This window comes from Epinephelus moara, chromosome 3 (genome assembly GCF_006386435.1).
Source record: "Epinephelus moara isolate mb chromosome 3, YSFRI_EMoa_1.0, whole genome shotgun sequence".
NCBI classification, from domain to species: domain Eukaryota; kingdom Metazoa; phylum Chordata; class Actinopteri; order Perciformes; family Serranidae; genus Epinephelus; species Epinephelus moara.
The window spans coordinates 19,624,206-19,640,023 of NC_065508.1; the positions used below are offsets into that span (position 1 = coordinate 19,624,206).

The 15,818-nt window shown below is 42.4% G+C and overlaps 1 protein-coding gene across 2 annotated transcripts in view; it reads left to right on the top strand.

The window, feature by feature from the left end:
* srrm3 (serine/arginine repetitive matrix 3) overlaps positions 1–15,818 on the top strand; it is a 131,139-nt gene that overhangs the window by 91,116 nt on the left and 24,205 nt on the right. For both annotated transcript variants that reach the window (XM_050041195.1, XM_050041196.1), the window contains exons 4-9: positions 3,854–3,955; positions 4,489–4,569; positions 5,066–5,134; positions 12,970–13,005; positions 13,228–13,278; positions 15,591–15,698. In XM_050041195.1, the coding sequence (XP_049897152.1) occupies positions 3,854–3,955; positions 4,489–4,569; positions 5,066–5,134; positions 12,970–13,005; positions 13,228–13,278; positions 15,591–15,698 (447 nt within the window). The remainder of the gene's footprint in view (positions 1–3,853; positions 3,956–4,488; positions 4,570–5,065; positions 5,135–12,969; positions 13,006–13,227; positions 13,279–15,590; positions 15,699–15,818) is intronic.

The window sequence follows — 15,818 nt, forward strand, 5'->3', positions numbered from 1 at the left end:
TTTTGGAACAGGGAAGAAACGTATATCTTTCTCCAACCTCTCCAGGTAACGAGTATCATTAATACACGACGTGCCCCAGGCACAACATTTAGCTCCAAATCCACAAAACCAGCCTGAAAATGAAGGAAATCTGAAACGACTGCATTAGAGTCAGTCAGACCCTGGTCTGAGCCGGCCTGATGCCAAGTTATGATTGGCCAGTCTGTGTCTGGGGGCGGGACTTAGCGAAGGCTCAAATGATTGGATTATAAACCATTTTGACGGCAGTCATGTTTGTTGCAACCAAACCGGGTATTCTAGATCAGAGCATGATCTTTTCTTAACCCTAACCAAGTAAATTTTGAGCCTAAATCTAAGCACATGACAACAGCAGTGTTGTCACAACATAAAACTGAACAATGAAATGTAAAGTTCAAGATATTAACAGATGTTAACAGTTTTCTGGTTTGCAGAAACTTACAATGCCAACATTTTCTTCTGGCAACTGGGTTGAAGAGAACTGTCCATTAGGCCTGCTGCCATATCCAATGTTGAATATTTGTTTGATGTTAAATTCTAGCAGAATATTGAAGAATATTGACTATAAAAGAATATACAATTTACCAACTAAAGGTTCTGGGTCAGGTTCTGGCATCCAGCTACAGGTTGAAACTCTTTCTTTTCATACTTTTACTTTCTATTTATGCTTCATGCTGCTGCAACTCTTTTAAAATCTTACATGATTTTATGATTTATAGTTTTACAACTCTAATTTTATGAATCAGTTCTGTTTTATGTCCATTATGTCTATTTTCATGTGAAGCACATTAATAATGTGTTTGGACAAACCTTCACGAATGCCAGCTCTGATAAGAGGGTGAAATTGAAACTGAACTTCAGAAGTAACAAAACATATGGCTTCTACTTGTTTCGTCTTAGGGTTATGCTAATGATATGGAAATCTCCACCCCACAAGTTGACAGGATTGGTTCCTTATGCTTGTGACGAATGAACATCTGGCTGTCTGAATTTGAAGTTTTGTCACCATCATTGGTACACTGTAGCTCTAAGGTGGAAATGCTCAGTCATGACAATGACTGCTTACCTTGTAGCATATAAAAACATTCTATGGACATATACAAGGTCAAAAACTTGATAATCACTGAAGGTGGTTTTAAAGCCCTGAGTCATGTTTCCAGTCTTCCTCTCAGGCTGCAACCTGCTGCTGGAAGAAGTCTGCCTGGTAGGCTTTCTGTCAGAAAGACATGTCTTGTTAAGGTTAGAAAAAAAATGTGGTTTGGGTTAAAGTGAATATGTTTCTGCCACAAAGCATTTGTATACAACCTCCACCTCTCAGAGGGTAGGGTGTTAGCCTGTAAGGCAAAATGCAGGGCATGTAAAGTCCATAAATCATTCACCACTCCCTCAGCGGCTCCTGTCTTCTTTCACTTCACGATTCAGTAGCTGGACTAAGAAGATACTCTTACAAGAGGTTTACATGTGTCCTCTGCTCAATATTGACATGTTTTTCTCAGTAATAAAATGAGTGCCATCAACAGTAGTGTTTCTATATTGACTCTCAGTTTCTAACTTAATAGAGTTCCTAACTTTGTTCACATTAAAATTCCTTCTCCCATGTGAACTGTGTCACGCCCACACTGCCTGCAGTTGTTTACTTCTCTCCCCAATTGATTCTGTTTTCGCAGACTGTTGTTTTTGTTGCTCAAGTTCAAATTAGCATGATTTTTGTAATGCAAGTTTATTCATCAGAGCGCATGTTGCAGTGTGTGTGTGTGGGGCTGCAACACTTCTCTGTGCAGAGAAAACCCTGTCATTGTGAAGTGAGGTTATTTCGCTGGTTCTTGGCATCCCTGCTGTGCCCAGTGGTGCTCAGCCAATTAAGAGCTTTGCTGCCTCATCTCTTCCTAACTAACCATCAGGCTTGTGTCCTGTTCAAATCCTCCACACTCTCTCCTTCCACATTCTTTACACCACTTCACTTTGTCTTTTTTCCTCTGCACCAGCCCTCCTCTCTTCACTCTGATGGTGTGTTTGATCTCCTCGGTAGAGATGCACCATCCTTTGCTTTGTCATCTTCTTTCTGTGTGTTGCTCTTCATCTCATTAGTCCTGCCTGTTTTCATCTCTCTCCTACTAATCGAGGCTGCATGGTTCGTCATCGAGGTTGTGTCTCTGTCATTATCACTCTAATCCAAGTAACCTCCACTTCCATATGCAGCATCTCTGCATGAAAGGTACCAGAAAGCCCAGAGCGTGGCCTGCTCTGTTTATAACAATACAAGGTCAGAGAGATAGGACTGCATGGGGGAAAAAATAATCAGTGTGGCGTGTTCTTTATCTGTTTCTTTAGCCCGTATGGAGCCTGCAAGGTCAGATCTGGTGGATCAGAGGAGGCCACATAAGAGAGGAGGGGGTAGCGGGCAGGGAGGATTAGGGAAGAGGCTGCTGCCATCTGTCTGTATATACAATACACTGTGTGTGTGAGGAACAAGTGGGAAGATATGAATCCCACAAGCTGAGCTGTAAGAGTGAGAGAGATGATGATATTCTCACTGCCGGGATGAGAGAAGATTACAAATGTCAGTGTAAAACCATAGTCACAAAAAAGTTCAGAGTGTGAGCACCACATTTTTATATATTTAACTTAATGTTTTTTGGAACAAAGTTAGGCACCAGATGGGTAGGTGCACGCCGATACATTCATTATCCAGCAGCATAGCTTCATCAGGTCCACCCACCACTTTGATCCAGACTGAAAAATCTCAACAACTATCGGATGGATATCCATTAATTGTCTAAATTCATGATCCCCAGAGAATGAATCCTACTGACATTGGTCATCCTCTGACTTCTCTAGCGCCACCAGCAGGTTCACATTTGTGGTTTTGAATGAAATGTCTGAAGAACTAATGTATGGATTGCCATGGAATTTGGTGCAGACATTTGTGTTCCCATCAGGTTAAACTGTAATAAAACTGGTGATCCCTAAATTTGTCATCTAGTTTGTCCACCAGAGAGGACTGACAAGTTGATTTTTTTCAACTGTAAAATTTCCCACTTTTTATGAAGCTCTGTCACAATTCCTAAAAAAATTCAAATCATAGGTAGGTAGGTAGGTAGGTAGGTAGGACAGTTTATGTTACTTTCACCCGATCATCAGATCTTTAATCTCCTAAAGTTGGATTGTCCAAGTTTTGTCTCCGCACTCTCGCAGTAAGTTACATTACACAACACCTTAGAGCCTTGACACACCAAGCCCATGGTCAGCCGTTGGTCAATGTCGGGCCAACTTTTTGTCCAAGACCCAGGCAATGTGAGGCAACGCAACAGTTGGCCTTTGTTGCCACTAGTTCAGTCAGCCACTTTCGTCAAAGAAAACTTTATTACGTTTGGTGGTATGACTCTGTTCTGGGGCCTCTCTGCCTTTCCTAGGCCTATGCAGAAAGTCTCTTCCATGCGCCTACGAGGAAAGCCTTAAGGCAGAGAGAGCAAACCTCTCTGCCCTTCCATGTGCCTACATGGAAAGCCTAAGGCAGGGAGAGCAGCAGCAAAGTGATTCCAGTATTGCTAGTACCATATCAAACTGGATCACTGACATCCTGAAACAGACCTTGAAATGATCAGGATGATTCAGCCGTTCCTTTATCAGCAGGTAAACTCTACTTTCTCTGCACTCCTTCTCAGGATTGGATGGGCCCAATATTTTTCTTTTTTCAAGAAGACTCCATTTTGCTTTGCATCTGCTTCTGTGCGTACAAAAAATACCGACTTGTAGTGCGAAGGCTTTACTCCTCTCACTCTCAACACTCACACACACACTCCACATTTATGACCCTTAACTCTTGTGTTTCCAGGGTCAACCACCTGCATTATCGGCCTGATGGGTACGAAGAAGACCCTGAATTGGTTGGCTATCAAGACGGAGGCTATGACCATGATTACCACAGCGACAACCGGTAAAGCACATGTTTAAACACACACATGCTGTTTAATGGTGATGTGTTGACCAGCTGTGACCCCTCAAGTGGTGAATTAAATCAGCCACCCATTATCTCCTTCACATGGCCGCCGGGTGTTTCCTGTGGTACTATCCATAAATGAATCCCAAGATGAAATGCTCTCCTCCACCACACAGTAACAGCACGCACCTGGAGATGAGCATCTGTTATTATTTACGTTTGCAAACCATAATGCAGATGGTTATTTAGATTTTCTGGACGTGACACTTGGCAGAAAAGATTAAGTGTCATTTCCTCAAAGTGATTTCTTGTTTCCATTGTCTGATGTATTGCATGTTATGGCAGAATGAAATGAGGAAATGAGAAAATAGACCCTTATCGCCTCGCACAGTAGCAAATAACTATAATCAGAAATGTATTCTTTCTGGAAATTATTATAACAATCACTTGTGAATTATTTCTGCCTCTCTCACTCTGGATCTCACTTTCAATCTCGCTCCCCCTCTTCTCTCTTTCTGTGGCCAATTCAGAGTGAAGAGGAAATCAAGCAGCTCTCCATCCCCTCGTCCAAAGAAAAGGAAGAAGAAGAAATCTGGCCGCCGAAGGAGTCGGTGAGTGGAAACGGCTTCCACTGATGAAGTGGTTCAATTTTTGTCCTTTCTCTTTTTTCCTGCCGCCTCGTTGACAGAATAATTACACTGTGGTTTTGTGAAATGGAATTCCAATTATTTTTGTGGGAATATTTCTAACGAGCTATCAGATACTGCAATCATAGAGAAAGGGGGGGTCGATTATAGGGAGTCATTAGCAAAGTCTCATTTCCCATTGTCTTTTGACGAGGTCAGCAGAAGACAGACAGAGTGAGAGACTGAGAGAAGGAGACAATGCTAAGGAGAAGAAAGGATAAGAAGAGAAAGGCAGAGAGATGAATGGAGCTGGGGACAAAGAGAGAAACATCAGCTGTCACCTTTGCTAACAATGATCCCCTCTGAGGTGTGATGTAATGGAACACAGTGATGAGTGAAAAGCCAGAAGCTGGCAGCAATCTGAGGCTCATTTTGCATCTTTGTCATGGCATGCAAATTCTTCCCTTCTCTCCACCAAAAGGTTCGGCAGCTCCTCACCCACTCACAGAGAGAAGAAGAAAAAGAGTGGGAAGAAACACAAGCGAGACAGGTGAGTGTGTTCCTGCTGTGTGTGAGTGTCATCATCAGTGACATGTCAGCACAAGAAAGAGAAGTGTGACTCTTTGAGGGTTTATGAACAGTTGCCCTCACACTGATGGGTGTGACAGATGAGTGAGAAGAAAAGGTGAGGCGACAAGGGGGAAAGGCAGGAAGCAAAAGGAAGGGGAAGAAGGAAAGGCTAAAAGAAAGATAGGAAGACAGGGAAATGAGGAAAGTTAAAAAGAAGAAGGAAGGGAAGGAGGAATGAAACAAAAGTGAAAGGAGGAAAGACTAAAAGATAAAAGTAAAAGGGTAAAAGATAATAAAATGTAAGTAAAAATGAGAAGAGGAAAGATAAGAAGAAAAGGGAAGAAGGAAAGGAACAAAAAGTAAGGGAGAAAGGGAGAGGGAAAGGGGAAAAAGACACAAAGGAAGAAATGGAAAGAGGAAGTACTAACATAGGGAGAGAAAGGAGGAAAGACACAAAAAAGGAAGAGGGCCAAAAAGAAAGGGAAGTAGGAAAGACTGAAAGACAGGAAAAAAAGGGCAGTGACAAATTAAGAGGAAAGATAGGAAGAAAAAGAAAAGGACGAAGGAAAGAGGAAAAGGGGAGAAAAGAAATGGGAGGTTAAAGTATTTAAAGACAGGAAGAGTAGGAAGTAAAAAGGAAAGGATGAAGGTTAAACAGAAAATGGGGGAAGAAGGAGCAAAAAGGAGGGAAAAGGAGGAAAGACTAGAAGACTGAAAGAACAATGGAAGTGAAAATGAAAAGAGGAAAGCTAAGAAAAGGAAGAAGGGAAGGGAAAAAGACAGGAAGTAAAGGAAATGGACAGAGAAAGTACTAAAACACAGGAAGAAAAATTAGGAAAAACAGAAAATAGGAAGCGTGGAAGTAAAGGACCAAAAAGAAAGGGAAGAAGGAAGTGAAACATTTAAAGAGGGAAGATAGGAAGAAAAAGAAAGGGAGAAGTAAAAAGGAAAAGGGTGAAAAGGAAGGTACGGTTGAAGTATTTAAAGACGGTGTAATAGGAAGTGAAGAGTAAAAGAAGGAAAGATTAGAACATAAAGAAAGGGAAGGGAAAAAGACTAAAAGGTGGGAAAAGGAAGTGAACAAAGAGGAAAGATAAGAAAAAGGAAAGGAAGAAGGAAAGGGGAGAAGGGGAACAAAAAGAATGGGAACCAAAAAAGGAACAAAAAGAGGAAAAGAAGAAACATTAAAAGAAAAATAGAATTGGAAATGAAAAGAGGAAAGATAAAAAGTAGGAAAGGGAAAAAATACAGCAAGTATAGAAATGGACAGAGGAAGTACTAAAACAGGGAGAAAAAGGAGGAAAGACAAAAAAGGGGGAGTTGGAGGAAAGGAAGATGGAACGAAGGAACAACAAGAAGAAAAGGCAGGGACAAAGTAAAGTTTAAAAGACAGGAAGAAAAGGGAAGTGAAAAATGAAAAGAGGAAAGATGGGATGAAAAAGAAAAGAAGGAAAGGAAAAAGGACAAGAAGAAAAAGAGAGGGAATAAGAAAAGACAAAAAGATAGGAAGCAGAGAGTAGTGAGAATAAAAAGGGGGAAAATGCTAAGGAAAAGTGAAAAAAGAGAAGAAAGAGCAAGAGCTCATCAACAGATACTCATGCTGTGCCTTGGGATATCATAACGACAATAAGCAATTGTCGAGTGCCCTCCTCCTCCTCCAATTTCTCCCGTCTCTGTGAGCTCCTGACTCCTGGGGGAGCAGGGCTAAATGTGTTGCTCTAATAACCCAGCCTGTACAGAGGAGCGCCACACAAGAAAAATGAGCCTCTCACCAAACTGCTGAGCATCACTGCACCTCCACGCTCTCGTTTCACACCTCTCATCCATCCCCCTCCTCTCTCCTCATCCCCACACCTCCTCTCTCTTCATCCCCACACCTCCTCTCTCTTCATCCCCACGCCTCCTCTCCTCATCCTCACGCCTCCTCTCCTCATCTCCACGCCTCCTTTCTCCTTATCCCCACGACTCCTCTCTCCTCATCCTCATGCCTCCTCTGCGCATCCCAAAACCTCCTCTCCTCATCCCCACGCCTCCTCTCCTCATCCCCACACCTCCTCTCCTCATCCCCACACCTCCTCTCCTCATCTCCACGCCTCCTCTCTCCTTATCTCCATGCTTCCTCTCTCCTCATCCACCACACCTCCTCTCTCCTCATCCTCACGCCTCCTCTCCTCATCCCCAGGTTTCCTCTCTCCTCATCCTCATGCCTCCTCTCCTCATCCCTATGCCTCCTCTCCTCATCCCCAGGCTTCCTCTCTCTTCATCCCCATGCCTCCTCTCTCCTCATCCTCACGCCTCCTCTCCTCACCCCCACACCTCCTCTCTTCATCCCCACGTCTCCTCTCTCCTCATTCCCATGCCTCCCTCCCAGCCTCACACTTCCTCTCTCCTCATCCCTGCACCTTCTCTCCTCACCCCCACGCCTCCTCTCCTCATCCCCACACCTCCTCTCTCCTCATCCCTGCACCTTCTCTCCTCATCCCCACGCCTCCTCTCCTCATCCCCATGCCTCCTCTCCTCATCCCCAAGCCTCCTCTCCTCACCCCCACACCTCCCCCCCAGCCTCACACCAAAGGCGCTCTGCATTGCAGGTGTTGATGTATGAATAATGTATGGAATGAGCAGAATGCAGGGTTCCTCCCCAGAGAGTATCCGTCCTCCCTTGATGCTCGGAGCTAAAGAATTCATCCTCCTGCTTGTTTGTAACTCACTTTAATATAACAGCTTCATTGGGCTCGTTGAGCTCGCATGTGTCTCACATAAAGTATCCATGTCCTTGTAGTGAAGGGGAGGTGAGGGATCTAGCTGTGACCAGAGTGTTTGAGGAAGGAGGACAATAATTAAAGCTGCAAGCAGCAATAAACGGGCACTCGCACCTTCATGTGCGTCAGGGTTGCTGGTCGACACAGTGTTTCCTGCTTGGAGTGCATTGTAGAAATGACCTATTGCAACTTTTGTATCACTTCCTTTGTAGACTATGGAGTGCCAGAGAGTGTTGTCGGAATACTGGACTTTATAACTTGAATACAGTAACTTGAAACATATCGATAATCAAAACCATTTTTGATACCGCGGGAAAAGCTGATCTAGTAGAGCAGGTGCCTCATGTACAAAGACCATGTCCTTGCTGCAGCGGCTGTGGGTTCAATTCCAACTCCGGTCCCTTGCTGCCTGTCATCTCCCCTCTCTCTCCCCATTTCACACTAGAGCTTTCCTATCTAATAAAGGCAAAAAAAAAGATCTTTATATTGTGACTCAAAACAACTAAAAAAAAAAAACTAATTGACTGTTAACAAGTAGTAGTAGATACAAATTTCCTACGTAACAATCTGTATCAGATAGTTCAAGAGGTTTTTCAGTCATGACATCAAAACCAAAAATTGTTCCAACTGGCCCCAGTCTCCTCTAATCAACCCTGTGCTTTCAGTGGCAGAGACAAAATGAGTCACTAGGCGTGTCTCAGCTCAGGGGCTGCAGCCTTTGAAGGACGCGGCCTTTGCGGTCGATGTCGGCCACGTCCTTTGAAGACCGCATTAGCCAAACCAAACGGTCTCCGAAATGGGACGGTCTAGTCTGCAGAGGATTTCCTGGTTGCATCACCAGTTGTTCTTGCCCTGACCCATTGGCGTTCCTGTTAGCGAGCAACTAGCTGCGCTTGACGAAAGAAGGAGTAAGCTAGGAAGTTAGTTAGCGGTAAATCATGGACCCAGAGATTGTTAGTATGTTTTTTATTTAGTATTTGAGGAGATGATTCACCGCCAGAGACGCCGCCATTTCATATATTTCAGGCTGATGGACAGTTTTCAGGTAACCTTATTAAATTCAGATTGTTTAAGCTGTGTGCTTTTAGCTAACAGTTAACCGTTAGCTAGTTAACAACTGTTAGTTAACTAAATATATAATGGTCACCGGTGCGCAATGTATCTTGGGATAGGCTGGGCCACAAAGGATTCATCCGTTGCATCCTCCAAATTCTGGTAAAGAAGGCTGCATTGGGCGCATTTGAAGGAGCCTTCCAAATGGGACAGTCTTGGTTGCGCCAATGTGAAGCAATCGGTCTTCAAATACAGCCTTCAAAGGCTGCAGCCCCTGAATTGAAACACAGCTGATATGGGCCTGTAGATGTCTTCAGGTCCAGACTGTTATCCATCATGTGAAGTCTGGTGCTGATTGGACTGTAAAGTCAACAGCTTCTTGTGTCACGTTGAAACATGCTAACTGCACACCTTGCCACGTGCACACCATTCCATGAAAACACAAAAGCTTTGCAGTTCAGCATTGTGAATGTCTTGAGATTCTGCTGCCCAAACTGAGATGGATCTGTTGAATCCTCTCGAAAGAGTTTCGTAAAGTTTAATTCCTGTAAGGTGCCCAAAGTGGCGTGTTCTTACATGATCTATGACATCATTGATCCCAGCTTTTGACTATTCTTTCACATTTGGAATCATAGTTGGAGGGTTATACAGCCCAAATTTTAAACAAATTCGATTACCCCCCCAGGAGGAATTTGTAAAAGTTTGCATGAAATACATGAAAAATGCACAAAATTCAAAATGGCCAATTTAAGGCCAATTCATAATTTCACATAGTTTTCTTCTGTGTGCAGCCCATTCGGCAGTTTACCATCCTACTGCCGACATCAGGTGAAAATGAATCCAAGAAGACATTGTTGGTGCCGGATTGAATGTCCGCTGAATATCCAACTTAAAACTAACTTCACTGCAGTGCGCCAACTGTGGCTGGCTTGACCGCAGTGTGTTGAACTGGACTGGAGTGTGGAACAACAGATTATATTTTGTAATTGGAGCAGTCACAGTTCACGTGGTCACAAAAAATGGGCTGCATGCTGACATCCACACAGGCGTCCATACAGACCTTTGCAGACATGCGGAAACAATGAATTGGCCTTTAGTGGAGCTAAAGCGACCCAGTAAAAGGTGATGTGAGGGATTTTATCGTGACCAGAGTGTGTGGGAGAAGAAGAAAAATGGGCTCTCCAAAATAACGCCTCATATACAGTAAAGTCCCCAGTTGATTCCCTCCAGTGGGGAAACATGTGCTGCTACCGCTCTGAGTCACACATCAGCCACATATACGTTACTGTGACAGCTTTATTACTCCCCTCTCAGTGGATCAACACACTTTGTGCTGCCACTGCCTCCCACTCCACTGCACGCTGTAGGTGTGTAAAACAGCAGGGGGGATGAAGTGCTGTTCAGGAAAATAGCAGCAACTCGCAGACTGGCCTGACTAATCACCATGGAAACTGCAATGAGGGTGAAAGAGATATGGAGGTGATGTGTCAGTTGAACGCTGAGGACTGAGGAATGGCCGGCTTCCCCATCATTACTATGCGCTAGATACGTGGTCAAAGGGAAACTGAATCTGGGGCTATTATTGCTGCTGTATCGCAGGGAGCAGCATCGTCTACTGTACACGCAGCAATAGGAAAAATAAGCGTGACATCCACAACCTGGCGAAAAGCAAGTGGAAACGCCTAAAGTGAGAGCTCCCTGTGGACACCTTTGTAGATATGGATGTATGCATGTGACTCAGAATGCATGCACATCATTAGGAGTGCAGAAATACATGCTGAAATATTCCATGTAGGAGTTGGCACATGAAAATACATGATCCTCCTGCTGTTCACAGAATCTTGAACATGTTCATATTCTGTGACAAAACTAAGCCTGAGACTGGGAGCTGTAGCCTGACACCGCTTTGTATGTCTGTGTCTGTAATATTTAGAATCCTGTGTTCATTAATATGTCAAGGCTTTTTTGTCATCATACGTACACAGATATTTTATTGAGTATATGCTGGGGGGATGGGAATCACCAGAGGCTCCACAATACAATATTATCACAATACGTAAGTCACAGTATGATTATTGTGATATTATTATTGTGATTTCAAATATGTTGCAATCTGGTGAGACTTTTTCCCCCACCCCTAGTATATGCAGCGGTGGAAGAAATATTTAGATCCTACTTAATTAAAAGTGTTAATACCACATTGTTAAAAATACTTCAATACTAGTAAAAGTCCTGCTTTTAAAACCTTAGTTAAGTAAAAGTTTGTATCAACAAAATGTACTTAAAGTACTTAAAGGGGATCCATCATGCTTTTCCATATATTGTGTCTTATACATAGTGTTACAGTGAAGGATTTTCATACTCAACGTGGCCAAAGTTAAAAAAAAAATGAGATAAATATTTGTAAAAGTAATCCCTGTGAGCAAAAAGCTCAGGCTCCAGACTGTTCTGAATACTGATCCGAAGGTTTTTCTGTTCTGGCCACAAGCTCCAGACACACTACTGCAACATCACATACACTGCTACATGTAGCTACCTGCTAACGTCAGGGAAATGTAATCTTGATGCTGTCAATTTCCCCCTGATTTCGGGTCATATTCCAACTGGAAAATGTCCAGTTATGTTTAGAAGCTTTTTTATTGGTGATATTTCATGGTAGAAAGTGTCGCTATTCTCCATTACAGTCATTCCCTGGGTGCAATGACGTTACAGAGATATACAGGACCCGGAAATGCTAACTCTTCAGAGCAGACTGGGCGGCTTAAAGAGACAGGCGCTAAAACAGAGCGTGTCAGACAGAGGGTGAATACAGGTGTTCCAGCAAAGACAGATTGAGAAAAATAAAGTGTTTTTTGAAAATTAAAACATGTAAACATGTTCTTGTATAAACCCAAATATAAATATTAAAGTTTTTTTTTTGTGGGGGGCAGTTTTTCCTATCTGCTGTGAGGGTCCAAGGACATAGGGATGTCATATGCTATAAAGCACTCAGAGACAAATTGTGATTTGTGATATTGGGCTTTATAAATAAAATTTAATTGACATTGAATTAAAGTATGAATCTGAGAATGAACATAGTAGGTCCTTCATATTCTATAAGATCATTGTATGTTTCTGGCATGACTGTCCTGTAAGAGCCACGGATCTCTAAAAAGTCAACCTTTCATGGTGTCGGCAAAACACCTTTTGTGACGTTGCATTTTCCATCTGATCCAAGAGGGTTTTTGAAGAATTTTTTTAGCTTAAGAAGTAGGGGAATTTAGAATTTATTAAATAGTTTAAGTATGAAAGGAGGAGAGAGAGGGGATAAAGTGTAGCAAAGGGCCACAGGCTGCAGCCACTGCGCCAAGGACATTGCCTTCATATATGGGACGCCTGCTCTACCCACTACGACACCGGGCACCCCAAGAAGGAGAATTTTCTCAGCACAGATAGAGACACGTCATCTTTCAGTTAATCACAAACATTTAATACCAACATATCTAGAGATACATGTTTTTACTGGACAGGAAGAGGATGAAATATGTCATCTGAGAAGCTGTCAATTAAGTAAATACTTTGCTAGAGGAGAAGTATGAAGTTGCATAAAAGGAAAATAAAGTACAAGTACCAAAGTACAGCACTTGAGAAAACCTACTCCACCACTCAGTATATGAGTTATATGAGTAGTTATCGGTGTAAATACACTGCTGCTAAACACAAGCTTACTCACCTCCAGAGTAAATAGAAAAGTGGCACACAGCACAGATTAGACTTTGGGTTCAGCCTCCAGCAATTGTCCAAAATACTACCTCTGATGTCCCAGAATTTATTTCAAGAAGCAGTTTAGTAATTCCCAGAACCGCCTCAAATCTGGAGCATGGATGTAAAAATACCTTCTCTGTATAAAGTTAGTGAACCTGCTTCTTGGAACAGACACCTCGTTCACAGCCGTAGCATTACTGTATATGAATTTTTCAGATCATGATGATGATGATTGTTGTGTTTTTACCTTTTATAGATCTGCGTCTGGCTCCAGGAAAAAGAGGAGATACAGGTGTGTATGGAGCAAGAAAAAAAACAATACATTATAACATGCATAACATGTGTAAGGTGTGTGTTATTGTCGTTTCTGCCTACTGATTGTTCAAAAGACAATGCAATCCATATGGGTGAGTGGTGCATTGAGTTTCCTTTTTTTGTACAAAGGGTGTGAATGTGTGTTTGCTGTGCTTTAAAGCACACAGCTTCATTATGTCTCGTGTGACATTTGTTTCAGATCGGGCAGCCCAAAGAACAAACACAAAGACAAGAACAAACAGAAGAAGAGGTGAGATGCATATAGAGTCACTGTAATACCATATATGTCAACCAAACACTAGAGGACTGTGAATAGACTTTTAAGACGTGTACAAAACTACAACTAGATTCCCTTGGAGATTTTTTTTCCCATCCTGCTCTTGGTGGTAAACATAACACCAAACTGCCTTTAAGACATATGACATATTAACAATTCGTTATGTGTCCACAAAAACACATAACTCTAGAAGCACAAGATAAAAGGTGTTATATATCAGTAATTGTCAGTATCATAACAGTATTCTTGACAATTCGGCATCAATATAACCCATTAAAATAAGTTATTTGATTACAAACTTTACATTTTGGATTTAGTTGCATCAACTTGCTACCAGCCTCCATTGGTTATCTGCACTATTATAGTGGGAATGGGAGGTGAACCATTTCAAAAATTAAATTTTGACCTGGGTGTAAATATGAATGTCCTAGCAACATTGAAATATGACGTTAACATAAACAGGTCTCTTCAGCTTTTCTGCTAAAGTTTACACCGTCTCCTACGCACGTAGCCTACGCTGTTGTCAGCATTTATACTTCTGCGGTGGTGTGTCTGTGTCACTCTGCAGTTACACCTCCAAAACACTAGTTGGCGGTGGAGGTTTCTGTGAAGTGCTGTAAAGTTTAGTTGATTCAAAACACACATTAAACATGGCTTGGCATGACAAATTACCTTTATCTGGACACATTTTCCCCACAAATACAACATGCTAATATTTTTAGCACAAGCCTATGGCATTTTACATTGTATAAATTAGCCTAGCGGCTTGCAGACTTTTCCACTACCTATATAAAGCCTGGTGACAACAGCAACATTTAACAAAGGTAACATTACAAAATTCAACTCTGTTATAACTCACAAGGTTCACTGACAAAACAACTGTCTTATACTAAACATGCTTTCCAAACAAATATATGCTAATGTTATTAGCACAAGCCTATGGCATCTTACATTGTATACATTAGCCTAGCAACAAGCAGAGATTTCCTCTGCTCATGTGAGGCCAGGATGAATCTGGAAGTATAAATCTGTATTACACACAAAACTTAAAATGCTATTTTGTGGGGGCTTTATTGTCTTCAAAATGTATTGTTTCCACCCTCCGAAATTAAAATAAATAAAAGCTTCGTTTCCACTGAGGGAAATGGTTTCAGCTTACAAAAATAGTCAGGAGGTCTGCGCCGCTGCGACATGCAGTAACATTTCTGGGGAGGTGCATGTCAGGGTAAGGCGCAGGGTACTGCATCGATTCAGTGCAGAAGTATAAATCCGGCATAATACTTCAGCCAAGTCTTAAAATGATAAGCCAACATTGACTCACACAGGAATTCAGCCCCAGTCTCCTGTGCCACTTTAATCACAGAGAATATCCAAGATTGGCTAGTACTAGCCCAAACCATGGCTTTTTTGGCTTTATCCCAACCAATGCCAACCTTGACCTGTCAGTGTGTCTAGAACCAGCAAATAACAGCATGCAGTGGGATCCATAGTAATGCTGCATTGTCCAAAAAGCTGCAGTGTGACTATTCTCACCCAGGTGCAAATAGACAAGTTTGAATATTGCTTAACATCATATTGAGGAAAAGTCTGACACAAGACAGCTCGGACTGAGCATTATGCCCACCTTACAACAATATCATGGGAGTCACAACTCGCACAAAACTATCATGACTTTGTACTGACTTTGGAAATGTGTCAGCAATAGTGAAATGGCTTGAAAAGTATTTTGGTGTAAGGTTGGCTTTGCATGTTGTTGCTGAGCTGACTGAAATAACTACACGTCTGCTTTTTGCTCTACAACAAAGTTTCACGTCATTATCACATCAGTCAAATGTGATGTACATATACAGTGTGTAGTGTGTAAGAATAAGCACAATTTGTTCTCTGCACACAGTAAAACAAACAGTACTCTCAGTCTTTAACAAAAGGTACAACTGGAATCACGTTCAGTCTCTCATAAATTTATATTGGTATTTTACACCCATTATCTCACACTGACACTCTCGGAGAATGTTAATGACTATAGCAGATCGCATCTTCTAAGCACTAATGTGTGAGTTCAACAAACCCCCCGTGCCATACATCGCACCCTGTCCTGATTAGAATATATATTGAAGGTGTTTGGCAGTGCATGAACTGTTTTACATATCATGAGATTGTCGACTGAGCTCGCTGTGGCATGTGTGTCCCCGTGATGTATGCGTACATACAACATGGCTTTATGTATGCATATGTATGCATGTGTGTGTGTGGTGTGTGTTCGTCCATTGGTTGTCATTCATCAGGTCCCCCGGTGAGACCCCCGGCAGGAGTTCACAGCGTCAAGGCAGCTGCTGCAGCTCCCGTAGCGCCTCCCTGTCCTCCACTCGGAGCACCTCCAAATCTCCCGCCAGGTAGACTCCTCAACACACACACAAACACATATCAACACCTACACTTGGCTTTGTCACACACTGGTGTTGCTCAACTAACTGCCGAGCAGTTGCACTGGTGCCCGCCAGTGTCATTTACAC